At 34.4% G+C, this 27,537-nt stretch overlaps 1 protein-coding gene across 29 annotated transcripts; it reads left to right on the top strand.

The window, feature by feature from the left end:
* Positions 1-8,014: 8,014 nt before the first annotated feature.
* Positions 8,015-26,212, top strand: LOC128236685 (tripartite motif-containing protein 45-like). 29 transcript variants are annotated; one of them, XR_008261404.1, is made up of 14 exons: positions 8,030-8,134; positions 8,533-9,417; positions 9,644-9,703; positions 10,332-10,394; positions 11,123-11,191; positions 12,231-12,299; positions 13,340-13,408; positions 14,393-14,461; positions 15,504-15,572; positions 17,724-17,792; positions 18,834-18,902; positions 19,944-20,012; positions 24,791-24,882; positions 25,458-25,473. XR_008261404.1 is itself a non-coding variant. In XM_052951726.1 (13 exons), exons 2-13 carry the CDS (start codon positions 8,544-8,546, stop codon positions 25,502-25,504), a joined length of 1,596 nt encoding a protein of 531 aa, XP_052807686.1. In that variant the 5' UTR covers positions 8,015-8,070; positions 8,533-8,543; the 3' UTR covers positions 25,505-26,212. The 29 variants fall into 29 exon arrangements, 28 of the variants coding, with proteins under 28 accessions (XP_052807686.1, XP_052807685.1, XP_052807691.1 ...); XM_052951726.1 differs by lacking the exon at positions 24,791-24,882 and having other exon boundaries at positions 8,015-8,070; positions 25,458-26,212; XM_052951725.1 differs by lacking the exon at positions 24,791-24,882 and having other exon boundaries at positions 25,458-26,212.
* Positions 26,213-27,537: the final 1,325 nt, after the last annotated feature.

Here is a 27,537-nt window from a genome sequence, read left to right as displayed (position 1 = left end):
TGCCTTTTGCTTCCATGTATGTCTCCATCCAGAATCATTCAAACCGTTACACAAATGGCCTTTTATCTATTGTGGATATATCTCCACCCCCTTAAATACAAATAAGTTAGTCGGAAGGCTTTAGTGTTTCGGTATTCTTGTCGGGTACATGTACTATCTCTGCCACACTGTAAGTATTCGTCTGGGTTTTTGTTAGTAATGTTAGTTCTCATTTCAGGCGGTATTCAATTAAACCCAAGCCCATCTGAACATAATGTATCTGCAAACACTCTTCTGAATCATATGCTCACAGTCTTAGTAAAGGGTTAAGCATTATGCACTTGAATATTCAAAGTATTTATGACCTAAAATTGACATTCTTGAGGTAGAAGCCGAACCATATGATATATTCATTTTCACGGAAACATGGTTATCAGATCGAGTTTCTGACTACGATTTAATGATTCCTAATTTCTCCCTACTATTTCCTAACGATCGTGTCGAATTGGTGGCGGTGTAGCTATATATGTTCGACAAGGAATCCATGCTTTGATGCGACAAGACCTTAGCATAAATGGTCTTGGAGCTAGAATGGCTTGAACTCAAAGTCGTAAATTACTTGTTGCCGTTTTACATCATATCTTTCCGGTAGGAAACAATGAGTCGTTATCTCGAATTCTTCCTCATCTTGGTCTGATGTGCTTGCGGTAGTGCCTCAAGGCTCTATTCCCGGACCTTTTCTTTTTCTCATCTATATAAACGACATGGTTGATGATATCCAAGCTAACGTTCGTCTCACGTAGAATTGCCAAATTGGGTTTAGAAATGATGATTTTTCATCTTAAACGAATTATTTTGTCTTAGTCAACATCATTTAATACAATGTGTATCTTACTTAACTCCAAAGCAGATATGCTGTAACATCACCAGAAGGCTGGTTATAGCGAACTGAATGCGCACCACTACATGCAAAATACGACAATAATTAGATGAATGGTGTCACTATTGCAGACGAAATATGCAATCTACTTACGTACCTGCTTAGCCTTATTTGATGATTCACACTTGTCCTTGTATCAAAGCATATGAATTAATTAATTTTGAAAATCTAATTACACATTTTCTGAGAAAATATTACATTCAAAAAACAAAATAACACATCAGGAATAAATGCATTTGAAGTATTTGCTATTTAACATTAGCATTAAAGAAAACACAAATTAAGAAATCAAAAACAACAATCCTCATACACTCGCTTAATATGCATATTAACAACTTACCAAAGTGTTTTAACATCGGAAATTAAGTAAATTCATAAAGTTTCGACAAATACTTGTCCCGTAAATTATGATAAAATGTCCCGTAGATTATACACTACTACACGTATGTTTTCACATATAACTTGAACCGAGAAAACAGTTCGTATTACAAAATACAACTCCCTGAATATATTTCTGATGATACAAATATGCAACAAATCTTAAACAGCAATATCCCGTAAATTAGGACATAACGACTCAAACAAACACTGTTTTGTTGTTCCATAAACAGAATAACTTCATCTGGTACCACAAAGATTCGTCCACCTTTTCCAGTCGCCTTTGGATCCTCAATTCTTTTATATATTTGATCTCTGTCAACCCAAATTTTATCAGACTTTGTCGGCCATTTAAATATCTGTACAGCTTTACCACTGCTTGTCATAAAGTTAATATGTACCGAATCATCTTCATTATCAATTTCAAGCACCTGTCCAATATAACATGTGCCTTCATATTCTGCAACAGCAAAGTCGGTCACACTGATTTCAACTTTATCCTCATCATCACCACTACGTATCTCAGCATCTTGTGGTGCTGGCAAATCAGGTGTGTCATCTCTATATTTCCTTACACAGTTAAAATTCAAAGTAACTTTGTCCCATTTACTATTGGATTCAGCATTAAACCCATCTTCTCCAAAACAATCTTGACAGACACAGCTTGTTGTTCTCATCAACAAGTGATTTTTTTTCCTTCTGAGGCAACTGCGTGTACTGACATTATACCTTTCACGGGCTTTATTTTTTTCTTTCGCCTTTCAATTTCTTTTGAGCTTACATCATATTCTTCCTGTGTTACCATCAGGTACTCAATCTCACTCTGACTACATTTGGCCCAAGCATAAAAATCATTCGCATCTTGTATCACTGCTTTCGACTGCTTTACAGCCATATCCGCATTCCTTTTCGCAGTCCCACCGACACCATCATACGCACTTTTCCCATGTCCACTCTCAAAGTAATGCCAGCTTCCCTTGCACCCGTGGGTACGTTCAAAGTTGTACACCAAATCGAAAATTGACCTATTTCTTTATTGTGATGAAGGCGAATCAGTCCAAAAATGCACAAATTCCAGTCCTGGTACTAGGTGTTTAACTGATTGTATTGTTTTCTGTATTATGGCGGAAACCATAGAAGCATTGGCTAAGCACTTCAGACACAAATACCATGCTTTTGTGACAAAGTGTGTTGTTGTCTCCGTTGTAATAGATCAGTGTGGGATGAAGGGTAACCATTGAAGAGTTCCAATATGCCGATTGTATCTCTTCAACTGACTGGCAAGTGTAATTTTCGCTGAAGTCCATTTGTATAAGTGCATGGTTTCTTGGACGGTTTTATTTCATCGTCTTCACTGAACAATACTGTTCCTTAACCTTATTTACATGTTCCTTTTATTTCATCGTCTTCACTGAACAATACTGTTCCTTAACCCTATTTACATGTTCCACAAACTCTGTAAACTCTTTCTTCATTGTGTCAACAAACTCTTGACATGCCATTTCTATATCAACAATTCGCATTCTTTCTTTTCCGGACTGCATTTTCACCCTCTTCCATTGCTGGTATTTCACCCTCTCTTGCGAAATTGCAGATAACAGTTTATCCAGCTCTTCAGGTTGACTTTTGTACATATCTACAAAGATGTCTGGACTCGTACACGATGTAACACTCATATTCTTTAGAGACCGTAGCTTGAAACTTATATTCTGGTGTTTCACACACAGACATATGCTTCTAGACGCGAAATTCAATTCACTAAAGTCAGTTCTTTAGGCCTGTGTCTGCAGAATGATGCCTTTGATATTCTATATTCGTTTTCTGCTATGAATTTCAGATGAAGATTTTGCATATAATCGTTCAATATCCTCTTTGTTTTCTTCTCTCTGCCAACAGTAACAGTATCTCCTTTGCCTGGCATTACACGGGAATTATCGCCTCTCATTAGGAATGCATATACATCACGTTTTACTTTCTCTGCTCTTGACCGCATAATCTTTGTGTTGGTTCTTTTGTTGTTGATCAATTTTCTTCGACCGAGGGCAGTCATGTCTTGAAGATATTTTCGAAGTCTATATTTCTTGACTACCTTGCCAATAATGATTGACTTTAACTTTCTAATTTCATTTGGGGTTTCAGCAATGGTATTGTTCTTGTGTTAAACATTCAGCATAGATCAATTTCAATCTTACTTCTGTGGCCTGTTCTGGGTGTATTCCACAACATTTCAATAGTGAATCTGTTTTACTTCTAGGAGTTGTCGCCTTCTTGCCTTTGGACTGTTCAAAGCGTTCAATTCTTTTCTGGGGTGTTTTCAGTTTCCTCTTTAATGTTTCATTTTGGTCTTCTAGCGTTTCTATTCGTTTGTATGTTCTTTTCAATGCGCGTGACTGCCTTTTCTTTTTAGTTCCTCGGTTACTTGGTCCAGGCATCTGTTTGTAAAACGGCATTTTTACTGTCAATACATCTTCACTTATTGTACTTCTTACACCGTTATCATCTTCTTCATTAGTCATGGCGCGATTTCCAATATTTGGACTATTTTTACTGGTTGGCGCTTCGCTAACAGTGGGCATCTCGCAGTTCCCATCACGATTTTTCTTGTGTTTGTAATAGAACTTTTTGGCATTCTTTCTATTCCTTTCACGTCTATTTTCCGCTTGTTCATCTGCTAGAAGCTCTGTAGGTTTATAGTAGATTTTGACCCTTTCCCTCTCCATTTTCAGCCATTTGTCACCTAACTGCTCTTTTTTCTATGCACTGTACTCTTTCATGCGTTCTGCCTTTGACTTAGCGATCATGAAATTGAGAGAGGAGTACTATTTTACCTTTAACCAATATAATAATAATGCAAAAAACCACATATTCTTGCCATTATTTTGTATTGTAAGATAGAATATAATCAAACGTATGCTTGCTGTATTAAATAATGTTGGTAGTAATATACTGAGGTATTATATTTGTACATTAGATGCTTATTGTTTGTTTCTAATTTACTCTAAAATTATTCTAATTTACGGGACAATGATGTAACCAGCTATATCATTACGAGTTTTCACCTATATTAATTTGTATTGATATTTCAATATTTAAAATATATTAAACTTTAAGAATAGTCTAACTTCGTGTCTAAATTCTATCTTACTAACTGCAATTCACCATGACAAACTATACACAAGCTTTGAGAGTGTGTACATGAAAATGAATCTTTAATTTTAAAATTATTATTTAATGAATTTCAGAATTTGACCGGGAATATAACAGCATTATAGCATGCAAATACCAGTTTATTGTCTGTATGGCAACCGTAATGAAAAGGAAATGTATTTTCTTAAAGCAACTGTCGATTGAATCCATGAGGGTATACACTTCTAATCTACGTGACATTTGTTCTAATCTACGAGTCCAACGTTCGGTATGAAATTACAGATAAGAATGTTTCATTTTGCATTCTGATCTTGGTATATATTTATCTACAGCATGTCAGTCAACAAACAAACATCAGAATACAAGTTTATCGTCACAAGATAATTATAATATGCAAGAACGGAACTTACCCTATTTAAACTTCCCCGAACTTGTACATTTCATCAACAATATGGCGACTGATCACGTGAAATTGTCCTCCGGTTGCTTACTAAAAGATGAAATGTGGTCTAAATAACGAAAAGGATGTAAATTAAAATGGAAATAATGAGTTTTCGAAGGGGTCTGTCTCGTAAATTATGTCCCGTAAGTTATATTTTCAAGAGAACAACAACTTTCAAATTATTACCAAGACTATATTTTCGAAACATATGGATTTCACTTACCATTTCCGTAATCAAGTATATGCAGGCGACATTTTACAGCTGGCATTGATATAAGGTGCCGGTGTATGCAAATGTTGTCATTTAAAACATGAAATTCTCGTAGAATAGAAAGCATTTTATCATTTTCCAAAATCTGAAAAACGTTGCCTATTATAAGTTTGTTATCAACGTTGGTTTAGAAAACATGTGTGTTTTCATTTGTTCCAAGTTTGAACTTTTCAAAAAACACAAAATTGACATCGGACCTGTACATGTACTACGTTTGGTATGACATTTTCATTTGGACTCGTAAATTAGACATGATTTGGCGACATATTGTGATTGAAGAAAACAAAAACGAAGTGCGGTGAAATTAAATATGTTTCTGTTTTTATTGAAGCCGCTACATCAAGTTTTTCACAAATAAATTGCAATTCAAAGCTACAACAATTCATATATGAACTGAAATATAAAACAAAATAAGAAATAATGGCTGGCGACATTTACTTTTTTAAACACTCTACACACAGGTAATGATATGTTAGTCTCTTGAAATGGCCAATTGAATGCTAACGACACTAATTGGCAATTCTACGCGAGACAGGGAAGACAGTAGAGATATGCAGATGATACTAGCCTGTACATTGTGGTCGAGACACCAGAAGCTTCAGCTGCTGTAATCGATGCTGATCTTCAGAGACTACTTGGTCAACTAAATGGCTTTTCACTTTCAATCCTTCCAAAACAGAATCAATTGTTTTCTCTAGGAAACGTGAAAGAGGGATTCCTCCCCCTTTGTTTATGCACAATATTCTAATTAAAAGTTTTCATTCTCACAAACATCTTGGTGTCGGCCTTTCTGATGATGCTTAAAGGAACGATCATATCACTTCCGTTCTCGACAATATTTATGCGAAAAGCTACAGAAACAAGCTCAGTAGCAAAAAGTTTAAACATAAACCCGGTTTAATGACACTGGGTAAACGACAAAGACATAGAACATAAAATCACAAACAAGAAACATGGAAGAACAGCACAAAACTCCACAAACAGCACAGTGCATACATATATATATATATATATATATAAACTAGGTATGTTTATCAAGTATCAAGAATTGTTAGGTACCGCCTTGGAACGTTCAGAAAAATGTAAATTTACTGGGAGATTGGGTATCATGCGTTCCCTTAAATTTATACTTTCTCGTGCGTACCTTGAAAATTGAATATTAGCTTCATAAGACCACTTTTGGAGTATGGGGACGTTCTCGAAAACAACAGCTAACTTACAGAGTGAACTCGAGGTAATTCAAACGGAACCAGCGAAGATAGTTACCGGTGCCACTAAACTGTGTAACATACAGGGTCTTATTGCTGATTTGAAGTGGAACACCCTTACAATTAGAAGAAAAAACATAGGCTTGTTCTTTGTTATAAGATGAGCAAAGGCATGCCAACCAAATATTTATCGTCGTTGATTCCCACCCAGTCTCAGGTCAGATATCTACTTAGAACTTCTGAACACGTTACCCTACCAGCGTGTCCGTCCAGTCATATGCATCAGCATTTCTTCCTGTGACAGTCCGAGATTAAAACTCCATTCCAATAGGAACAAGGCAATCGGCAACAGTCCAATGTTTTAAAAACAAATTTTAAACACACTCGACAAAACCGTCTCCACTTTACAATGTCGGTTCGCGCCGCAACCAAATCATGCATTGTCGTCTAAGACTTGGGTGTAGCTCGCTTAACCATAATCTTCACAGAAAAGTATCATTGACTCTCCTTTATGTACATGCATCGCAATTGAAAATGATTCCCATTTCCTCATGATAAGACCTTTATACTCCACCAAGAGAAAGCGATGTTTTAATGACCGTCCTTGTGCACCAACCATTTATAATTCACTTTTTTGTGACGATCGCCTATTTTTGAACAAAACAAGGACATATTTCTATGTGTACAAAGGTTTCTATCAAGTTCAAGGATATTCGATGCTTGATCGGGTCCGTTCGAATAGTGTACTGTGTCGGGGGTAGTATGTCATGCATGAGATGATAAACCTATTATGTAGCTACATGTGTTAGAAATGATAACAGCATACAAGCAAATATATCACACATCTTATTTCAAGCAATTTTCGTACACCTTGAACACACCTAACCTAGACTAACGCCTATGTATATAACCCATGTGTGGGGCGACTTTGTAGTGTTGCGAGTGTGTGTTGTTTCGACTACTGTTACCTGAAGGATCCCGAGTATTTTAATGCCATTGTACCAGCATTTGGGCTGCTATCAATTAGACAGTAAGGTGGCAGAAATGTTTGTGTAGTATGTTTCTTGAGCAACCGAAACTATATGAAACATTTTGAAAGAGGACAAAGAAACTAGGCATGCAGTTCCATATTTTGTCCAGAAACGTTTAAAGATGTCATAAGATTTAAACAATAAAGTGCGCGAGAAATGTGAGAAATTATATGTGTGTGGGGGGAGGGGGGGGCGTCGTACAGAACTTGACTCTTTCTCTTGAAATGTGTTTGTCTCGAAACCTTCCGTGTTACAAGTTGTGTTATTTTTAGGAGTTTTGATTATAGAAAGGTAGTAAATATTGGCATAACTTATAAGAAAAAGCATTTGAAATTCCATGTCACATTTACTCACATTATTAGTTCGGAACCAAGCACTTGCATTATAAGCGAATTATTATCTTTGTAAATAAATTGTGTTCTGAAAGTCATTCTTTGTGACTTTATGTATGTTAATTGACTGTTTCCTCCTTGTGGCAATCATAGTGATATACACATCATCATAAAAAGCGTAAAAGTGTCACTTATTTATTTCCTAAACCATTACTACTTCTTCAATACCTGTTTAACGAATCAATGTTATCGTATCATTTTATAAACCAACAATTCTACGTTGTGACGGAGTTGAGCCAGTGTGAGTATAAGTGTACCTGTATTGATTAAATTATAGGACAGGTAAGCAACTTTCTCTTTCAAAACTCGCAATGCAGAAATGGAATTCATGATTTAATAAAAAAAGGTATGAACTATTCTCATATTACAATTCGTAGCAAATATTCGGCTGTATTGCCCAGTTTTAAGTTTAATAAAGATATGAATTTCATTTCTATAATTAGAAATCTATTGTAATATAAGTCGTACTCATTCTTTATAAACTCAGGTGGAAAATAATGTCGAATGTTATGCAAACCTAATTTCTTACAGTAAACATGTTCGAATTAATCACGCTGTGTTTAAATTTGATTTGTTATACGTGTATATGTACGTATTTGTATATCGAATAATAACTATTCTATATCATGCATTGATAAACCGATAGTTTTATCAAACCTGTTTTAAAATTCATGATCCATTTGTGGTGTATCCAAAGATAGATTTGCTCTCGTAGTAAATAAAACGAGTGCAGTTCTACTATAGTTTGACGTACAATGGAGGTATCCGGTAAAAAAATCCAGACAGATGCCTCTGTCCTGGACACGACGTTCTGCCAGCCCTGCTCCCAGGAAGGGGAAACCCTGCCAGCCGAGGCCTACTGTACTGTCTGCAGGGAGTTCATGTGCTCTGTTTGCACAAATGTTCACAAGAAACAGAAAATGTCGAAGTTTCATGCACTCTTGGATAAGAGTTCTATGCCGACAGCTATGCAGGGAGAGTCAGATGCACCACAAAGCACCGAGGCTTGCAACATCCATCCTGAAGAGTTAATCAAATACTTCTGTCCAACCCACCAGTCACTCAACTGCGGACATTGCCTAGCCAAAGAACATAGAACATGTCATGTTGACATCATCTCTGAAATATCAAGGGGCTTTAAAGATCACAAAGAGTATGCAGACATCAGCAAAGCAATTTCCGAATTGTCTAAAGCTCTACAGCACTGTGCTGAAGAGGTTGAAACCAAATTGAATTTAATAAAAGAGCTGGCTGAAGATGAAGTTTCAAATTTACGAGAATATCGGGACAAGATAAACACATACTTCGATGACAGAGAAAATGCCCTTCTTAAGTTCATTGAGGAAATGAAAAGTATCGATGAAACACGTATTCACTCCATTAAACCAAGATGTGATGACCTTAAAGCCAAGGTTGACGAAATGAAATGCAAACTCGCAGAACAGGAGAGAAACAATACCCAGTTGTTTATTGAAGTCAAGAGAGCTCAGAAACATATCGAAATTCTGCAGTCCGGGCTGGATGACATAAACAAAGAGATGACTTTTCATCGCTACACGCTGCGAAAGGACCCAGCCATGGAACGAATGTTGTCATCAAAAACGGGTCTTGGTACGGTACACGAAGAAGGTAGGTGGCATATTTGTGTGCACGTCCATTGCTAATAATTAACAGACTAACACAAACAGAGCGTAAAATGTTTTACTTCTACTTAATGATTGTAAATCTTGTGAACATAAACACACCTTTACCTTTGTACCTCAAATTTCCCATAGGTAGGTTGACAAACATTTCTAAGTGTGTTTTAGTTTCATTTGGAATAGTTATGATGTGATAAATATTCATGTTATCTCAGACAAGACCGATTTGGGACGGTATCCCCAAGAACAGAATGAGCCTGAGGCGATGCAAAAAGGTAAGGTTAAGGACCTTCTATTCTAAATTATATTCTATAATAATATATGATAAAAAAACGAAATTAATTATTCGCATTTTGAGTCCTTTAAATTGATATATGGGCTGATTTGAGCGCTTTTAAATAGGCATAACAAACTATACAGTGACCGACCTTTATCCCTCATTCGTCGTGATTAAAAACGATGGGCAATTTTCAACCAAATCTACAAGAATGCGTTTGGTCGTTTTTGGATTACTTTCAATAAATTTTTGCCATGAAGACCATTGGTGGCTTAAGACATCATCTTTTAAGAAACCGAAAGGCCAAAAACAGAGTTATATGAAGTATAATATACCATTCTTTTTTATTAAACAGTGCCTTTATCAACTTATATACCTACTGTATTTAATATTTATGTTTTAAACATTAAACTAATGATACCGGAACTTAAAACGTGTTACCTCTGCTTAATGATTTAAAAAACCATACGAAGACATACTCAACTGTAACTTTGTTTGTCGCTTTTCGGCTTAGGCTTGAAATTTATCTTTCTTTCCATACGTAGGTGTATGATTATTATCGTACTGAAGTGTTTTGGTTTCTTTTGAAATATGTTATGATGCAATTTATATTGCTTTTCTTTCAGAGAACGAGCATTGGATTAATAAACGTCAAAATGATAAGGAGATTTGTAAGACACAAAACGAAGGTAACATGCTAGCTTCTGTTTAAGAACTTTTGTAATTTTGTATATAGATGAAGAGCTGATATGACCGCAAGAAATACAAGTAGGCATGGTCAGCTATATGGCATTCGGTTTTTATTTGTAGGGTTCAAACTTTAAAGAAAGGCAATCTGTTATTTAATAAAAAAGATGCAAAAAAGAAGCAGATTTAGCGAACCTTAAAAGAACGCAGCTTTACTCGAACTTTAATTAGACAAAAATAACGCACCTTCATATACAAATAGCGCAGCTTTGAAGAAAAGCCACAGCCTTCTAGAGAAAAAACGTAGCTTTATCGCAGCTTTTTTAAAAAAAAAACAAAGCTTTTGTTAAGCTTCTTAAAATAAGTTGCAGGTAAGCGATAGCTGCGTTTATTTTTGGCACGGGTATTATGGACAGAGTAAAATGATTACTTTTTATATGAACATAATATTTATGTATATAAATATATCTTTGTTTGTCTGTTAAAGGCAGTTTTGAATATTACATAGTTATGATAAAGGACTTTACACATAAATGGACCTTGAAACATGTTACCTCTACTAAATGATTGGAACTCATATGGAGACCTACTCAACTGTAACTTTGCTTTAAAATTAAGCTTGAAATTCTGCTGACTTTCCATACATAGGTATACGACTATTTATTTACAGAAGTGTTTTCGTTATTTTTGAAATATGTTATGATGCAATTTATATTGCCTTTTCTTTAAGAGAGCAAGCATCGGGGATATGAATCATGTCAAAAGCAAATGGAGGAGATATGTGTCATGTCACAAGCAGGTACGATGCTAGCATCTTTTTAAGAACTTCAGTAGTCTTCGAAATTGCTTTAGAGCTGATATGAGCGCTTACAAGTACGCGTGGTCAGCTATATGGTTCTCGGCCTTTATTTGTAGGGCCAAAACCTTAAAGAGAGAGAATCTGTTACTTAAAAAGAGACAGCTTGAGCTAAGCTTAAAAGAACGCAGCTTTAGCGAAACTTTAACTGGATTAATTGAACCTTCGTATACAGATAGCGCAGCTTTGAAGAAAAGCCGCAGCTTCTTAGAGAAAAATAGCTTTATCGCAGCTGATTTTAGAAGCGCAGTTTTTGCTAAGATTTTTTAAAAAAAGTAACAGCTAAGCAAAAGCTGCTCTTATTTTTGTCACGGGTATTATGGGCAGAGTAAAATGATTATACAACCGAACAGTATAGGGTGCATATACTTGATAGATATATTTTTATAAAGTCTATATATTTTACGTACAAGGCCAAAAGTTTTGAGTTTTATTTAATATACCTCTAATTCCTCCTCCATTTAGTCTCGAGTTTAGTGTTTCTTTACCCTGGTTAATACCCGATACAACAAACACACATGAACTTGAATACCGGATATCAGATAAAACACTGACGTCATTTCACCCAGTGTTTTATCGATGACGTACTCGATGACATTAAAACATATATTTACATGATGCGAAAATAGCTGTTATTCAATTCAATCAAAACGATGAAGGGGAAGTAACAAAAAACACATTTTGATAAGAACATAATATTTATGTATATAAATATATCTTTGTTCGTCTGTTAAAGGAAGTTTTGAACATTCATGGTTATGATACCGGACTTTACACATAAATGGACCTCGAAACATGTTACCTCTACTAAATGATTGGAACTCATATGAAGACCTACTCAACTGTGACTTTGCTTGAAACGTTTCGGCTTAGGCTTGCAATTCTGCTGAAATTCCATACGTTAGTATACCACTATTTCTTTACTGGTGTTTAAGTTACTTTTAAAATATGTTATGATGCAATTTTGTGTCTTTTCTTTCAGAGAGCAAGCATCGGGGATATGAACCATGTCAAAAGCAAATGGAGGAGATATGTGTTATGCCACAAGCAGGTACGATGTTAGCATCTTTTTAAGAACTTCAGTAGTCTTCAAAATTGCTGTAGAGCTGATATGAGCGCTTACAAGTACGCGTGGTCAGCTATATGGTTCTCGGCCTTCATTTGTAGGGCCAAAACCTTAAAGAGAGAGAATCTGTTACTTAAAAAGAGACAGCTTAGGCTAAGCTTAAAAGAACGCCGCTTTAGCGAAACTTTAACTGGATTAATTGAACCTCCGTATACAAAGAGCGCAGCTTTGAAGAAAAGCCGAAGCTTCTTAGAGAAAAATAGCTTTATCGCAGCTGATTTTAGAAGCGCAGTTTTTGCTAAGCTTTTTTAAAAAAGTAACAGCTAAGCAAAAGCTGCTCTTATTTTTGGCACGGGTATTATGGGCAGAGTAAAATGATTATACAACCGAACAGTATAGGGTGCATATACTTGATAGATATATTTTTATAAAGTCTATATATTTTACGTACAAGGCCAAAAGTTTTGAGTTTTATTTAATATACCTCTAATTCCTCCTCCATTTAGTCTCGAGTTTAGTGTTTCTTTACCCTGGTTAATACCCGATACAACAAACACACATGAACTTGAATACCGGATATCAGATAAAACACTGACGTCATTTCACCCGGTGTTTTATCGATGACGTACTCGATGACATTAAAACATATATTTACATGATGCGAAAATAGCTGTTATTCAATTCAATCAAAACGATGAAGGGGAAGTAACAAAAAACACATTTTGATAAGAACATAATATTTATGTATATAAATATATCTTTGTTCGTCTGTTAAAGGAAGTTTTGAACATTCATAGTTATGATACCGGACTTTACACATAAATGGACCTCGAAACATGTTACCTCAACTAAATGATTGGAACTCATATGAAGACCTACTCAACTGTGACTTTGCTTGAAACTTTTCGGCTTTGGCTTGCAATTCTGCTGAAATTCCATACGTTAGTATACCACTATTTCTTTACTGGTGTTTAAGTTACTTTTAAAATATGTTATGATGCAATTTATATTGCCTTTTCTTTCAGAGAGCAAGCATCGGGGATATGAATCATATCAAAAGCAAATGGAGGAGATATGTGTTATGCCACAAGCAGGTACGATGCTAGCATCTTTTTAAGAACTTCAGTAGTCTTCGAAATTGCTGTAGAGCTGATATGAGCGCTTACATGTACGCGTGGTCAGCTGTATCGTTCTCGGCCTTTATTTGTAGGGCCAAAACCTTAAAGAGAGACAATCTGTTACTTAAAAAGAGACAGCTTGAGCTAAGCTTTAAAGAACGCAGCTTTAGCGAAACTTTAACTGGATTTATTGCAAGTTTTATCGCAGCTGTTTTTAGAAGCGCAGTTTTTGCTAAACTTTTTTAAAAAAGTAACAGCTAAGCAAAAGCTGCTCTTATTTTTTGTCACGGGTATTATGGGCAGAGTAAAATGATTATACAACCGAACAGTATAGGGTGCATATACTTGATACATATATTTTTATAAAGTCTATATATTTTACGTACAAGGCCAAAAGTTTGGAGTTTTATTTAATATACCTCTAATTCCTCCTCCATTTAGTCTCGAGTTTTGTGTTTCTTTACCCTGGTTAATACCCGATACAACAAACACACATGAACTTCAATACCGGATATCAGGTAAAACACTGACGTCATTTCACCCAGTGTTTTATCGATGACGTACTCGATGACATGAAGACATATATTTACATGATGCGATAATAGCTGTTATTCAATTCAATCAAAACGATGAAGGGGAAGTAACACAAAACACATTTTGATAAGAACATAATATTTATGTATATAAATATATCTTTGTTCGTCTGTTAAAGGAAGATTTGAACATTCATGGTTATGATACCGGACTTTACACATAAATGGACCTCGAAACATGTTACCTCTACTAAATGATTGGAACTCATATGAAGACCTACTCAACTGTGACTTTGCTTGAAACTTTTCGACTTTGGCTTGCAATTCTGCTGAAATTCCATACGTTAGTATACCACTATTTCTTTACTGTCGTTTAAGTTACTTTCAAAATATGTTATGATGCAATTTATATTGCCTTTTCTTTCAGAGAGCAAGCATCGGGGATATGAATCATATCAAAAGCAAATGGAGGAGATATGTGTTATGCTACAAGCAGGTACGATGCTAGCATCTTTTTAAGAACTTCAGTAGTCTTCGAAATTGCTGTAGAGCTGATATGAGCGCTTACATGTACGCGTGGTCAGCTGTATCGTTCTCGGCCTTTATTTGTAGGGCCAAAACCTTAAAGAGAGACAATCTGTTACTTAAAAAGAGACAGCTTGAGCTAAGCTTTAAAGAACGCAGCTTTAGCGAAACTTTAACTGGATTAATTGGACCTTCGTATACAAATAGCGCAGCTTTGAAGAAAAGCCGCAGCTTCTTAGAGAAAAATAGCTTTATCGCAGCTGTTTTTAGAAGCGCAGTTTTTGCTAAGCTTTTTTAAAAAAGTAACAGCTAAGCAAAAGCTGCTCTTATTTTTGGCACGCGTATTATGGGCAGAGTAAAATGATTATACAACCGAACAGTATAGGGTGCATATACTTGATAGATATATTTTTATAAAGTCTATATATTTTACGTACAAGGCCAAAAGTTTTGAGTTTTATTTAATATACCTCTACTTCCTCCTCCATTTAGTTTCGGGTTTTGTATTTTCTTTACCCTGGTTAATACCCGATACAACAAACACACATGAACTTCAATACCGGATATCAGGTAAAACACTGACGTCATTTCACCCAGTGTTTTATCGATGACGTACTCGATGACATTAAAACATATATTTACATGATGCGATAATAGCTGTTATTCAATTCAATTAAAACGATGAAGGGGAAGTAAAAAAAAAATACATTTTTATATGAACATAATATTTATGTATATAAATATATCTTTGTTCGTCTGTTAAAGGAAGTTTTGAACATTCATAGTTATGATACCAGACTTTACACATAAATGGACCACGAAACATGTTACCTCTACTAAATGATTGGAACACATATGAAGACCTACTCAACTGTAACTTTGCTTGAAACGTTTCGGCTTAGGCTTGCAATTCTGCTGAAATTCAATATGTTAGTATACCACTATTTCTTTACTGGTGTTTAAGTTACTTTTAAAATATGTTATGATGCAATTTATATTGCCTTTTCTTTCAGAGAGCAAGCATCGGGGATATGAATCATGTCAAAAGCAAATGGAGGAAATATGTGTTATGCCACAAGCAGGTACGATGCTAGCTTCTTTTTAAGAACTTCAGTAGTCTTCGAAATAGCTGTAGAGCTGATATGTGCGCTTACAAGTACGCGTGGTCAGCTATATGGTTCTCGGCCTTTATTTGTAGGGCCAAAACCTTAACGAGAGACAATCTGTTACTTAAAAAGAGACAGCTTGAGCTAAGCTTTAAAGAACGCAGCTTTAGCGAAACTTTAACTGGATTAATTGCACCTTCGTATACAAATAGCGTAGCTTTGAAGAAAAGCCGCAGCTTCTTAGAGAAAAATAGCTTTATCACAACTGTTTTAAAAATCGCAGTTTTTGCTTAGATTGTTTAAAAAAGTAACAGCTAAGCAAAAGCTGCTCTTATTTTTGGCACGGGTATTATGGGCAGAGTAAAATGATTACACAACCGAACAGTATAGGGTGCATATACTTGATAGATATATTTTTATAAAGTCTATATATTTTACGTACAAGGCCAAAAGTTTTGAGTTTTATTTAATATACCTCTAATTCCTCCTCCATTTAGTCTCGGGTTTTGTGTTTCTTTACCCTGGTTAATACCCGATACAACAAACACACATGAACTTCAATACCTGATAACAGGTAAAACACTGACGTCATTTCACCCAGTGTTTTATCGATGACGTACTCGATGACATTAAAACATATATTTACATGATGCGATAATAGCTGTTATTCAATTCAATTAAAACGATGAAGGGGAAGTAAAAAAAAAATACATTTTTATATGAACATAATATTTATGTATATAAATATATCTTTGTTCGTCTGTTAAAGGAAGTTTTGAACATTCATAGTTATGATACCAGACTTTACACATAAATGGACCACGAAACATGTTACCTCTACTAAATGATTGGAACACATATGAAGACCTACTCAACTGTAACTTTGCTTGAAACGTTTCGGCTTAGGCTTGCAATTCTGCTGAAATTCAATATGTTAGTATACCACTATTTCTTTACTGGTGTTTAAGTTACTTTTAAAATATGTTATGATGCAATTTATATTGCCTTTTCTTTCAGAGAGCAAGCATCGGGGATATGAATCATGTCAAAAGCAAATGGAGGAAATATGTGTTATGCCACAAGCAGGTACGATGCTAGCTTCTTTTTAAGAACTTCAGTAGTCTTCGAAATAGCTGTAGAGCTGATATGTGCGCTTACAAGTACGCGTGGTCAGCTATATGGTTCTCGGCCTTTATTTGTAGGGCCAAAACCTTAACGAGAGACAATCTGTTACTTAAAAAGAGACAGCTTGAGCTAAGCTTTAAAGAACGCAGCTTTAGCGAAACTTTAACTGGATTAATTGCACCTTCGTATACAAATAGCGTAGCTTTGAAGAAAAGCCGCAGCTTCTTAGAGAAAAATAGCTTTATCACAACTGTTTTAAAAATCGCAGTTTTTGCTTAGATTGTTTAAAAAAGTAACAGCTAAGCAAAAGCTGCTCTTATTTTTGGCACGGGTATTATGGGCAGAGTAAAATGATTACACAACCGAACAGTATAGGGTGCATATACTTGATAGATATATTTTTATAAAGTCTATATATTTTACGTACAAGGCCAAAAGTTTTGAGTTTTATTTAATATACCTCTAATTCCTCCTCCATTTAGTCTCGGGTTTTGTGTTTCTTTACCCTGGTTAATACCCGATACAACAAACACACATGAACTTCAATACCTGATAACAGGTAAAACACTGACGTCATTTCACCCAGTGTTTTATCGATGACGTACTCGATGACATGAAAACATATATTTACATGATGCGATAATAGCTGTTATTCAATTCAATCAAAACGATGAAGGGGAAGTAACAAAAAAACACATTTTTATATGAACATAATATTTATGTATATAAATATATCTTTGTTCGTCTGTTAAAGGAAGATTTGAACATTCATGGTTATGATACCGGACTTTACACATAAATGGACCTCGAAACATGTTACCTCTACTAAATGATTGGAACTCATATGAAGACCTACTCAACTGTGACTTTGCTTGAAACTTTTCGACTTTGGCTTGCAATTCTGCTGAAATTCCATACGTTAGTATACCACTATTTCTTTACTGTCGTTTAAGTTACTTTCAAATTATGTTATGATGCAATTTATATTGCCTTTTCTTTCAGAGAGCAAGCATCGGGGATATGAATCATGTCAAAAGCAAATTGAGGAGATATGTATTATGCCACAAGCAGGTACGATGCTAGCATCTTTTTAAGAACTTCAGTAGTCTTCAAAATTGCTGTAGAGCTGATATGAGCGCTTACAAGTACGCGTGGTCAGCTATATGGTTCTCGGCCTTTATTTGTAGGGCCAAAACCTTAAAGAGAGACAATCTGTTACTTAAAAAGAGACAGATTGAGCTAAGCTTAAAAGAACGCAGCTTTAGCGAAACTTTAACTGGATTAATTGGACCTTCGTATACAAATAGCGCAGCTTTGAAAAAAAGCCGCAGCTTCTTAAAGAAAAATAGTTTTATCGCAGCTGTTTTTAGAAGCGCAGTTTTTGCTAAGCTTTTTAAAAAAAGTAACAGCTAAGCAAAAGCTGCTCTTATTTTTGGCACGGGTATTATGGGCAGAGTAAAATGGTTATACAACCGAACAGTATAGGGTGCATATACTTGATAGATATATTTTTTATAAAGTCTATATATTTTACGTACAAGGCCAAAAGTTTTGAGTTTTATTTAATATACCTCTAATTCCTCCTCCATTTAGTCTCGGGTTTTGTGTTTCTTTACCCTGGTTAATACCCGATACAACAAACACACATGAACTTCAATACCTGATAACAGGTAAAACACTGACGTCATTTCACCCAGTGTTTTATCGATGACGTACTCGATGACATGAAAACATATATTTACATGATGCGATAATAGGTGTTATTCAATTCAATCAAAATGATGAAGGGGAAGTAACAAAAAACACATTTTTATATGAACATAATATTTATGTATATAAATATATCTTTGTTCGTCTGTTAAAGGAAGTTTTGAACATTCATACCTATGATACCGGACTTTACACATAAATGGACCTCGAAACATGTTACCTCAACTAAATGATTGGAACTCATATGAAGACCTACTCAACTGTGACTTTGCTTGAAACTTTTCGGCTTAGGCTTGCAATTCTGCTGAAATTCCATACGTTAGTATACCACTATTTCTTTACTGGTGTTTAAGTTACTTTTAAAATATGTTATGATGCAATTTATATTGCCTTTTCTTTCAGAGAGCAAGCATCGGGGATATGAATCATATCAAAAGCAAATGGAGGAGATATGTGTTATGCCACAAGCAGGTACGATGCTAGCATCTTTTTAAGAACTTCAGTAGTCTTCGAAATTGCTGTAGAGCTGATATGAGCGCTTACAAGTACGCGTGGTCAGCTATATGGTTCTCGGCCTTTATTTGTAGGGCCAAAACCTTAAAGAGAGACGTTCTGTTACTTAAAAAGAGACAGCTTGAGCTAAGCTTAAAAGAACGCAGCTTTAGCGAAACTTTAACTGGATTAATTGCACCTCCGTATACAAAGAGCGCAGCTTTGAAGAAAAGCCGAAGCTTCTTAGAGAAAAATAGCTTTATCGCAGCTGTTTTTAGAAGCGCAGTTTTTGCTAAGCTTTTTTAAAAAAGTAACAGCTAAGCAAAAGCTGCTCTTATTTTTGGCACGGGTATTATGGGCAGAGTAAAATGATTATACAACCGAACAGTATAGGGTGCATATACTTGATACATATATTTTTATAAAGTCTATATATTTTACGTACAAGGCCAAAAGTTTTGAGTTTTATTTAATATACCTCTAATTCCTCCTCCATTTAGTCTCGGGTTTTGTGTTTCTTTACCCTGGTTAATACCCGATACAACAAACATACATGAACTTCAATACCTGATAACAGGTAAAACACTGACGTCATTTCACCCAGTGTTTTATCGATGACGTACTAGTTGACATGAAAACATATATTTACATGATGCGATAATAGCTGTTATTCAATTCAATCAAAACGATGAAGGGGAAGTAACAAAAAAACACATTTTTATATGAACATAATATTTATGTATATAAATATATCTTTGTTCGTCTGTTAAAGGAAGATTTGAACATTCATGGTTATGATACCAGACTTTACACATAAATGGACCTCGAAACATGTTACCTCTACTAAATGATTGGAACTCATATGAAGACCTACTCAACTGTGACTTTGCTTGAAACTTTTCGACTTTGGCTTGCAATTCTGCTGAAATTCCATACGTTAGTATACCACTATTTCTTTACTGTCGTTTAAGTTACTTTCAAAATATGTTATGATGCAATTTATATTGCCTTTTCTTTCAGAGAGCAAGCATCGGGGATATGAATCATGTCAAAAGCAAATGGAGGAGATATGTATTATGCCACACGCAGGTACGATGCTAGCATCTTTTTAAGAACTTCAGTAGTCTTCGATATTGCTGTAGAGCTGATATGAGCGCTTACAAGTACGCGTGGTCAGCTATATGGTTCTCGGCCTTTATTTGTAGGGCCAAAACCTTAAAGAGAGACAATCTGTTACTTAAAAAGAGACAGATTGAGCTAAGCTTAAAAGAACGCAGCTTTAGCGAAACTTTAACTGGATTAATTGGACCTTCGTATACAAATAGCGCAGCTTTGAAAAAAAGCCGAAGCTTCTTAAAGAAAAATAGTTTTATCGCAGCTGTTTTTAGAAGCGCAGTTTTTGCTAAGCTTTTTAAAAAAAGTAACAGCTAAGCAAAAGCTGCTCTTATTTTTGGCACGGGTATTATGGGCAGAGTAAAATGGTTATACAACCGAACAGTATAGGGTGCATATACTTGATAGATATATTTTTATAAAGTCTATATATTTTACGTACAAGGCCAAAAGTTTTGAGTTTTATTTAATATACATCTAATTCCTCCTCCATTTAGTCTCGGGTTTTGTGTTTCTTTACCCTGGTTAATACCCGATACAACAAACACACATGAACTTCAATACCTGATAACAGGTAAAACACTGACGTCATTTCACCCAGTGTTTTATCGATGACGTACTCGATGACATGAAAACATATATTTACATTTTTATATAAATATAATATTTATGTATATAAATATATCTTTGTTCGTCTATTAAAGGAAGTTTTGAACATTCATAGTTATGATACCAGACTTTACACATAAATGGACCTCAAAACATGTTACCTCTACTAAATGATTGGAACTCATATGAAGACCTACTCAACTGTAACTTTGCTTGAAACTTTTCGGCTTAGGCTTGCAATTCTGCTGAAATTCCATACGTTAGTATACCACTATTTCTTTACTGGTGTTTAAGTTACTTTTAAAATATGTTATGATGCAATTTATATTGCCTTTTCTTTCAGAGAGCTTACTTAAAAAGAGACAGCTTGAGCTAAGCTTTAAAGAACGCAGCTTTAGCGAAACTTTAACTGGATTAATTGCACCTTCGTATACAAATAGCGCAGCTTTGAAGAAAAGCCGCAAATTCTTGGAGAAAAGTATAGCTGTATCGCAGCTGCTCTTATTTTTGGCACGGGTATTATGGGCAGAGTAAAATGATTACACAACCGAACAGTATAAGATGCATATACTTTATACATATATTTTTTATAAAGACTATATATTTTAACCTTAAACTTAAGCTTTCATCTATACATTCAATACAAGACAACGAAATTCTGAAAGCATAAACTATGACCTTCTATTTATAAATGGTATCGTTGTAAACAAATGTGCATTTGTACTTCCGTTGGATCAGATTTGAACATTATAATCATAATACTGGACTTTACAAAAATGAGCCGTAAAACGTTTAACCGCTATTCAGTGATCGCAAATCATATATACCAACCTGCTATTTTGTTTGATACTTCTCAGGTAGGTGCATAACAATTTCTTAGTGTGTTTTAATGTCATTTAAATATGTTGAATTATACAATTACTTCTAAGTTTTGCAAAATGACAAATGAGCTTAAGTGAGCTCTTTCAAGCAGACATGACAAACTACTTGAGATACTTTTTCTCTCATCCGCCGTAAACAAATTCGCCGGCGAATTCGAAGTTTTACAAGAATGTGTCTTCGTCGTCTTTGAATTACTTTAAATAATGTTTAGCCTTGAAGAGCACTGGTTGTTATGACAACCAGAGACAAGCATCATCTTGTCAGAACGTACAAGGACAAAATATTTGAGTTTAATTAAATATACAAAATGTACGTCTTATTCCTTCTCCATTTAGTCTCGGTTTTTGTGTTTCTTTACCCTGGTTAATACCCGATACAACAAACACACATAAACATCAATACCGGATATCAGGTAAAACACTGACGTCATTTCACCCAAGGTTTTACCGATGACGTACTCCATGACGTTAAGGCAGATTGTCCAATTCAATTCAATATAAACGATGAGAAGAAATAAAAAAAAAAAACAATTTTTTATGAACATAATATTTATGTATATAAATATATCTTTGTTCGTCTGTTAAAGGCAGATTTGAATATTATACTTATGAAAAAGACCTAAAAACAGTAGGGTCGTAAAACGTTTTACGTCTGTCTAATGATTGGAATTCATATGAATACATACTTAACTGTAAGTTTGTCATATTTCGTCTTTGTCTTGAAATTCTGCCTGCTTTCCATACGTAGGTATACAAGATATCTTTAATAATGTGATTCTGCGCTTATTTTTGACATGGGTATTATGGACAGAGTAAAATGATTACATAAACAATCAGTATAGGGTGTGCATACTTAAAAAATGCAATTTTATTAAGTCTTTGTATTTAAACCTAAAACTAGTTATTTCTATAATTTAATACAAAAAACGAAGTTTAGGCAGTATAAAATATAACGTACTATTTTATAAATAATATCTTTGTAAACAAATGTGCTTTTGTACGTCCGTTGGAGCAAATTTGAACATTATATTTATGATACTGGACTTAATAAAAATGAGCCTTAAAACGTTAAACCGCTACTCAATGATCGCAAATCATATGCAGATATACCAACTTGTAATTTTGTTTGATACTTCCAATAGGTATGTGCATAACTATTTCTTAGTGTGTTTTGATTTCATTTAAATATGTTAAATTAAATATTTTCTTCTTAGTTTTGTTTATTGATAAATGAGCTTAAGAGAGCGCTTTCAAGTGGACATGAGAAACTACTTGACCTACCTTTATCCCTCACCCGCCGTAACGAATTCGCCGGCGAAGTTTTACAAGAATGTGTCTTCATTTTCTTTGAATTACTTTAAATAATGATTAGCCATGAAGAGCATTGGTTGCTATGACAACCAGGAGACAAGCAGCTTATTGTCAGAACGTACAAGGCCAAACGTTTTGAGTTTTATTTAATATACATAATGTACGTCTAATTTCTTCTGCATTTATGCGTGGTTCTTGAGTTCTTAACACTGGTTAATACCCGATACAACAAACACACATGACCTTCAATACCGGATATCAGATAAAACACTGACGTCATTTCAACCAGGTTTTTACCGATGACTTTCTCGATGACATTAAGGCAGATTTCCCATGACGCGATAATAGCTGTTATTCAATTCAATAAAAATGATGAGGGGGGAGAAACAAAAACACAATTTTATATGAACATATTATTTATATTTATAAATATATCTTTGTCCCTTTGTTAAAGGCAGTTTTTAACAGTATTCTTATGATACCGGACTTAAAGCTGCACTCTCACAGACAGAACTTTTTGAAACTTTTTTTTATTTTTTTCTTGGAACGAGCCAATTTTTACAAAACAACCATGGAAACCAGTTATATAAAACTGCTGACAAAAAATTGGATCGCAGATTTTTATATTTAAGATCAAAAATTGATTTGTATGCATTTTTCTTAAACCGTCAGTAACGGTTTTAGCTATGAAACATTAATTTTGCAAACGGTAATATGAAAATATGCGATCTGATCTTTTGTCAGCAATTTTTTACCATTGGTTTGAAGATTAAAAAAAGTTGTAAAAACGGTGTATCTTTAAGAGTGCACCATTAACACATAAATGGACCTCACACGCGGAACCTTAATAATTGGAACTCATCTGAAGATATAATCAACTTTAACTTTGCTTGACTCTTTTCGGCTTAGGCTTGAAATTCTGCTGACTTTCCATACGTAGGTATACGACTATTTTTTACTGAAGTGTTTTGGTTTCCTTTGAAATATGTCATAATGTGATTGTTTTTTTTTTCAAAAACCGAGCATTGGGGATATGAAAGTAAAAATTAAGCGGAGCATATATGTAATATGAAAGAAGCAGGTACGATGCTAGCTTCTTTTTAAGAACTTAAGTAGTCTTCTGAATTGCTATAGGGCTAATATGAGCGCTTACAAGTAGGCGTGGTCAGCTACATGGCACTCGGCCTTTATGTGTAAGGCTTAAACATTGAAGAGAGTCAATCTGTTACTAAACAAAGAGGCAGCTTGAGCGAAGCTTAAAATTAATCATATGTAGATATACCAACCTGTAATTTTGTTTGATACTTCCAATAGGTATGTGCATAACTATTTCTTAGTGTGTTTTGATTTCATTTAAATATGTTAAATTAAATATTTCCTTCTAAGTTTTGTTTATTGATAAATGAGCTTAAGAGAGCGCTTTCAAGTGGACATGAGAAACTACTTGACCTACTTTTATCCCTCACCCGCCGTAACGAATTCGCCGGCGAAGTTTTACAAGAATGTGTCTTCATTTTCTTTGAATAACTTTAAATTATTTTTATCCATGAAGAGCACTGGTTGCTATGACAACCAGAAGACAAGCACCATCTTGTCAGAACCTACAAGGCAACAAGTTTTTTTGTTAAATATACTCTTCCATTTATTTTATCAAAACTATACTTTGATATCTTACATACCTAACATGTTGATGCAGTTTTGAATATCTTAATTGTTATGCTAGATTAAAAACCAAAAAATATCCGTAAAACGTTTGACCTTGACTAAATGGTAATAAATGATATGAAGATGTACTTCAGTACGTATATCTATGTTTAATATTTTTCGTCTAAGGCTCGATTTCCTCTGCTTTCCAATATCTTAGTTTGCAAGTACATGTGAGTGTGTTGTTGTTTTCATTTGACATTTGTTAAGATGTATTTTTATATTGTTTTTTTTCGTGGAAAATACAAGAATAAAGCCTTCTTCAACATATCAGAGTAAGGAAATGCAGCGACCACAATACGAACATCCGAGTCTGGTTGTTCAAGACCGCAAGGCTCAAGGTTTTGCATTTTATGAAATATAATATACCATCTATATAATTCAAACAATACATCCATGTCCGCACGTTGTCATAAAAGAAGAATGTTTCAAATAATAAGTTAAAATGGTCAAGACAATAGTAAATGGATTGAGAAAAATATGAGAACATAAACAAGAAATATAGAATACAAATACATGTGTACTAAACAATATTTTTTATAAAAAAAATCTGTTAAAAAATCGAACATAAGCTGATGCGTATAAATAAATACAAAGAATGTGTGTATCAAAAATGACAATTTATCAATACAATATACAATACAATGCGGATTTACTTTATGCAATACAACCATTGTTGGAACGGCATTTACATTTCCTCTGTAGTTACGAAGAATGGAGGAGTGAGAACTTTAGAATCAATGAAAGAAGTGCAATGAAGCAACACATGCATGAACTTATGGCCTCTTCTGATCAATTGTCGATTAACCAGATTCCATTTACTGTTGCGGTGGTGTTTTACAAATGAAAATTACATTATCTTCTTACCTAATATTATTGCCTATATAAACTTTTGTATCTTTCTTTTTTATTTCAGCCAGATCCAAACGACGTAACCGAATGCGTAAATTCAATGGAGATTAACAGTGATTCAAAGCAGTTGATATGTGGCCAGAGTGTGTTTGTCTCTTTATGTATTGACATGTATTTCAAAATTTGAATCGGATGCCTGTTATTGAGCTTTAAGTTAAGCCATTGATTATTCTTCATTTTGTACGCATTTATAAAAAAGACCTTTTTCTGCAACCCTTGTCCTGTTTTTTTTTATATTCTGTAAACATGATTTATGTCGAACTCAAATTTTATAATTATCTAAACAGTCACATGTGACAACATAGTAATAATATAAACTTAATTAATCCTTTTTAAATATGAATTTAATGAAGTGTTATTTATTTCTATATAACACTTCTTTAATTGTACTTATTTGTATAGTATGAAATGAATTTTGTATGTCTGTCTTTCTAAGAGACCAGGAGCTGTGCAACAGTTTTATGATATATTGTATTTTCAGATGATGTCTTACATTGTTTCTTAAAACAATTTCAGATTAAAATTTAGTCTGTATCCTAAAAAAACAAATCTAGCTATTCAATTTTAGCATGGACATGTTTGGTGAGGCTCTTGACATCTGCATTATATTATTGTAATATATCAGGCGGCTTCGTACTCTTATGCACAGTCTCAATCAATCTGATACTGAAACTTTCATAATATACTAATTAAACACATACATATATATATATATAGCATGTTTATTTATTCTGCAAAATAAAAATGGTTATAGTTTTACCTTCTGTTATATCCCCCCACCCCCGAGGGCATGCGCCCCGTTCATCCTTTCCGGTAAACCATCAAAAGCTAATCGCTCTCACAGCAGTGAAACAAAAATGAACGAGACTCAAACGAGCAAACACCATAAAAAGACCACAAACGCATTAAAAAGCTTTACCGGTAAATGATGGCATTGATACCTTGGAATGGTCAATGGAACACGAGTTCATTGGAACACGAGTCTTCTTTGGGTTGAAGTTAGTTTAAATGGCAAAAACTCACCCTTGTCCCAACATTTAATAATAATTATAACATTGCAAGCATCATCAGAGACAGAATCAACTTGAAAACAATGACGAACTTAATATAAAAAACAGCAAATCAGACGGTCCTTGGTTCGATCCCCATTCAGAGTTTTCACTATTGACGTCAGGGAGAGCCCTTTTAAGTTATGTATGCGGACTTGGTTCTGTTTATTTATGTCGAGTGGCTTCTGAGATGTGACTTGTGACGTTAGACTTGTAAGTTGCAACTTGAACAAATGGAATACTAAATGAAAAAGAAATGGTTAGCGAGTGCTGCATTAAGTGGCATCTTCCTTAATAATCTTTGAATACTATAAAGTCACCAATCATTGTGGAATATTTAAAACAAGGGTTTAACTACAGTCACATTATTTTGTATTTTTAATGATTGTCTAAACAATAAAAGGCTACGACGGAGCATACGATATAAAATGGGGATGTATGTTTATGTTTTAGTTATAATGCCAGCAAACCTTTTGGATGAAATCCCTAGTGTATTATTTGTTAAATGATAGACTAACCTGAACCAAATTCACTAATTCAATAAAAATCAGGCTTTTATATCCCAAATGAATTATAGAAAATCATGACGTCAAAAATGGTTCCGCGCAATTATCTTTACAATTGTTCTTAAATTCTCCTTTCTTTAAAATTTGCTGTTTGAAAGTGCTCTAAAATTGCATATGGGTGCTGCAAGAACAGTTAGACATTTGTTTAATGTTTCAATCAGAGGTTTGCAAAGTAATTGTTTTCTTGGCATCAACAAAATAACGAACCCCATTGCAAATTGCAACAACATTATCTCACCGACATTTGCTAATAAGCAAACATGCTGCGTTTTGGAAAAGCAACGGCATGGTACAGCAAGAATAATCAATATACCTGTATGAACTGCTCTACCTAACACATTTCAAAATAATACTACATCGAGCATAATCAATGTACCTGAATAAACTGCTCTACCTCACTTATTTCAAAATAAAACTGCATCGAGCATAATGAATGTGCCTGAATGAACAACTCTACCTCATATATTTC

Source organism: Mya arenaria, chromosome 6, assembly GCF_026914265.1.
Source record: "Mya arenaria isolate MELC-2E11 chromosome 6, ASM2691426v1".
Classification (NCBI taxonomy): domain Eukaryota; kingdom Metazoa; phylum Mollusca; class Bivalvia; order Myida; family Myidae; genus Mya; species Mya arenaria.
Note: the sequence above shows the minus strand (reverse complement) of the source record. Positions and strands in the feature narration are given on the sequence as shown.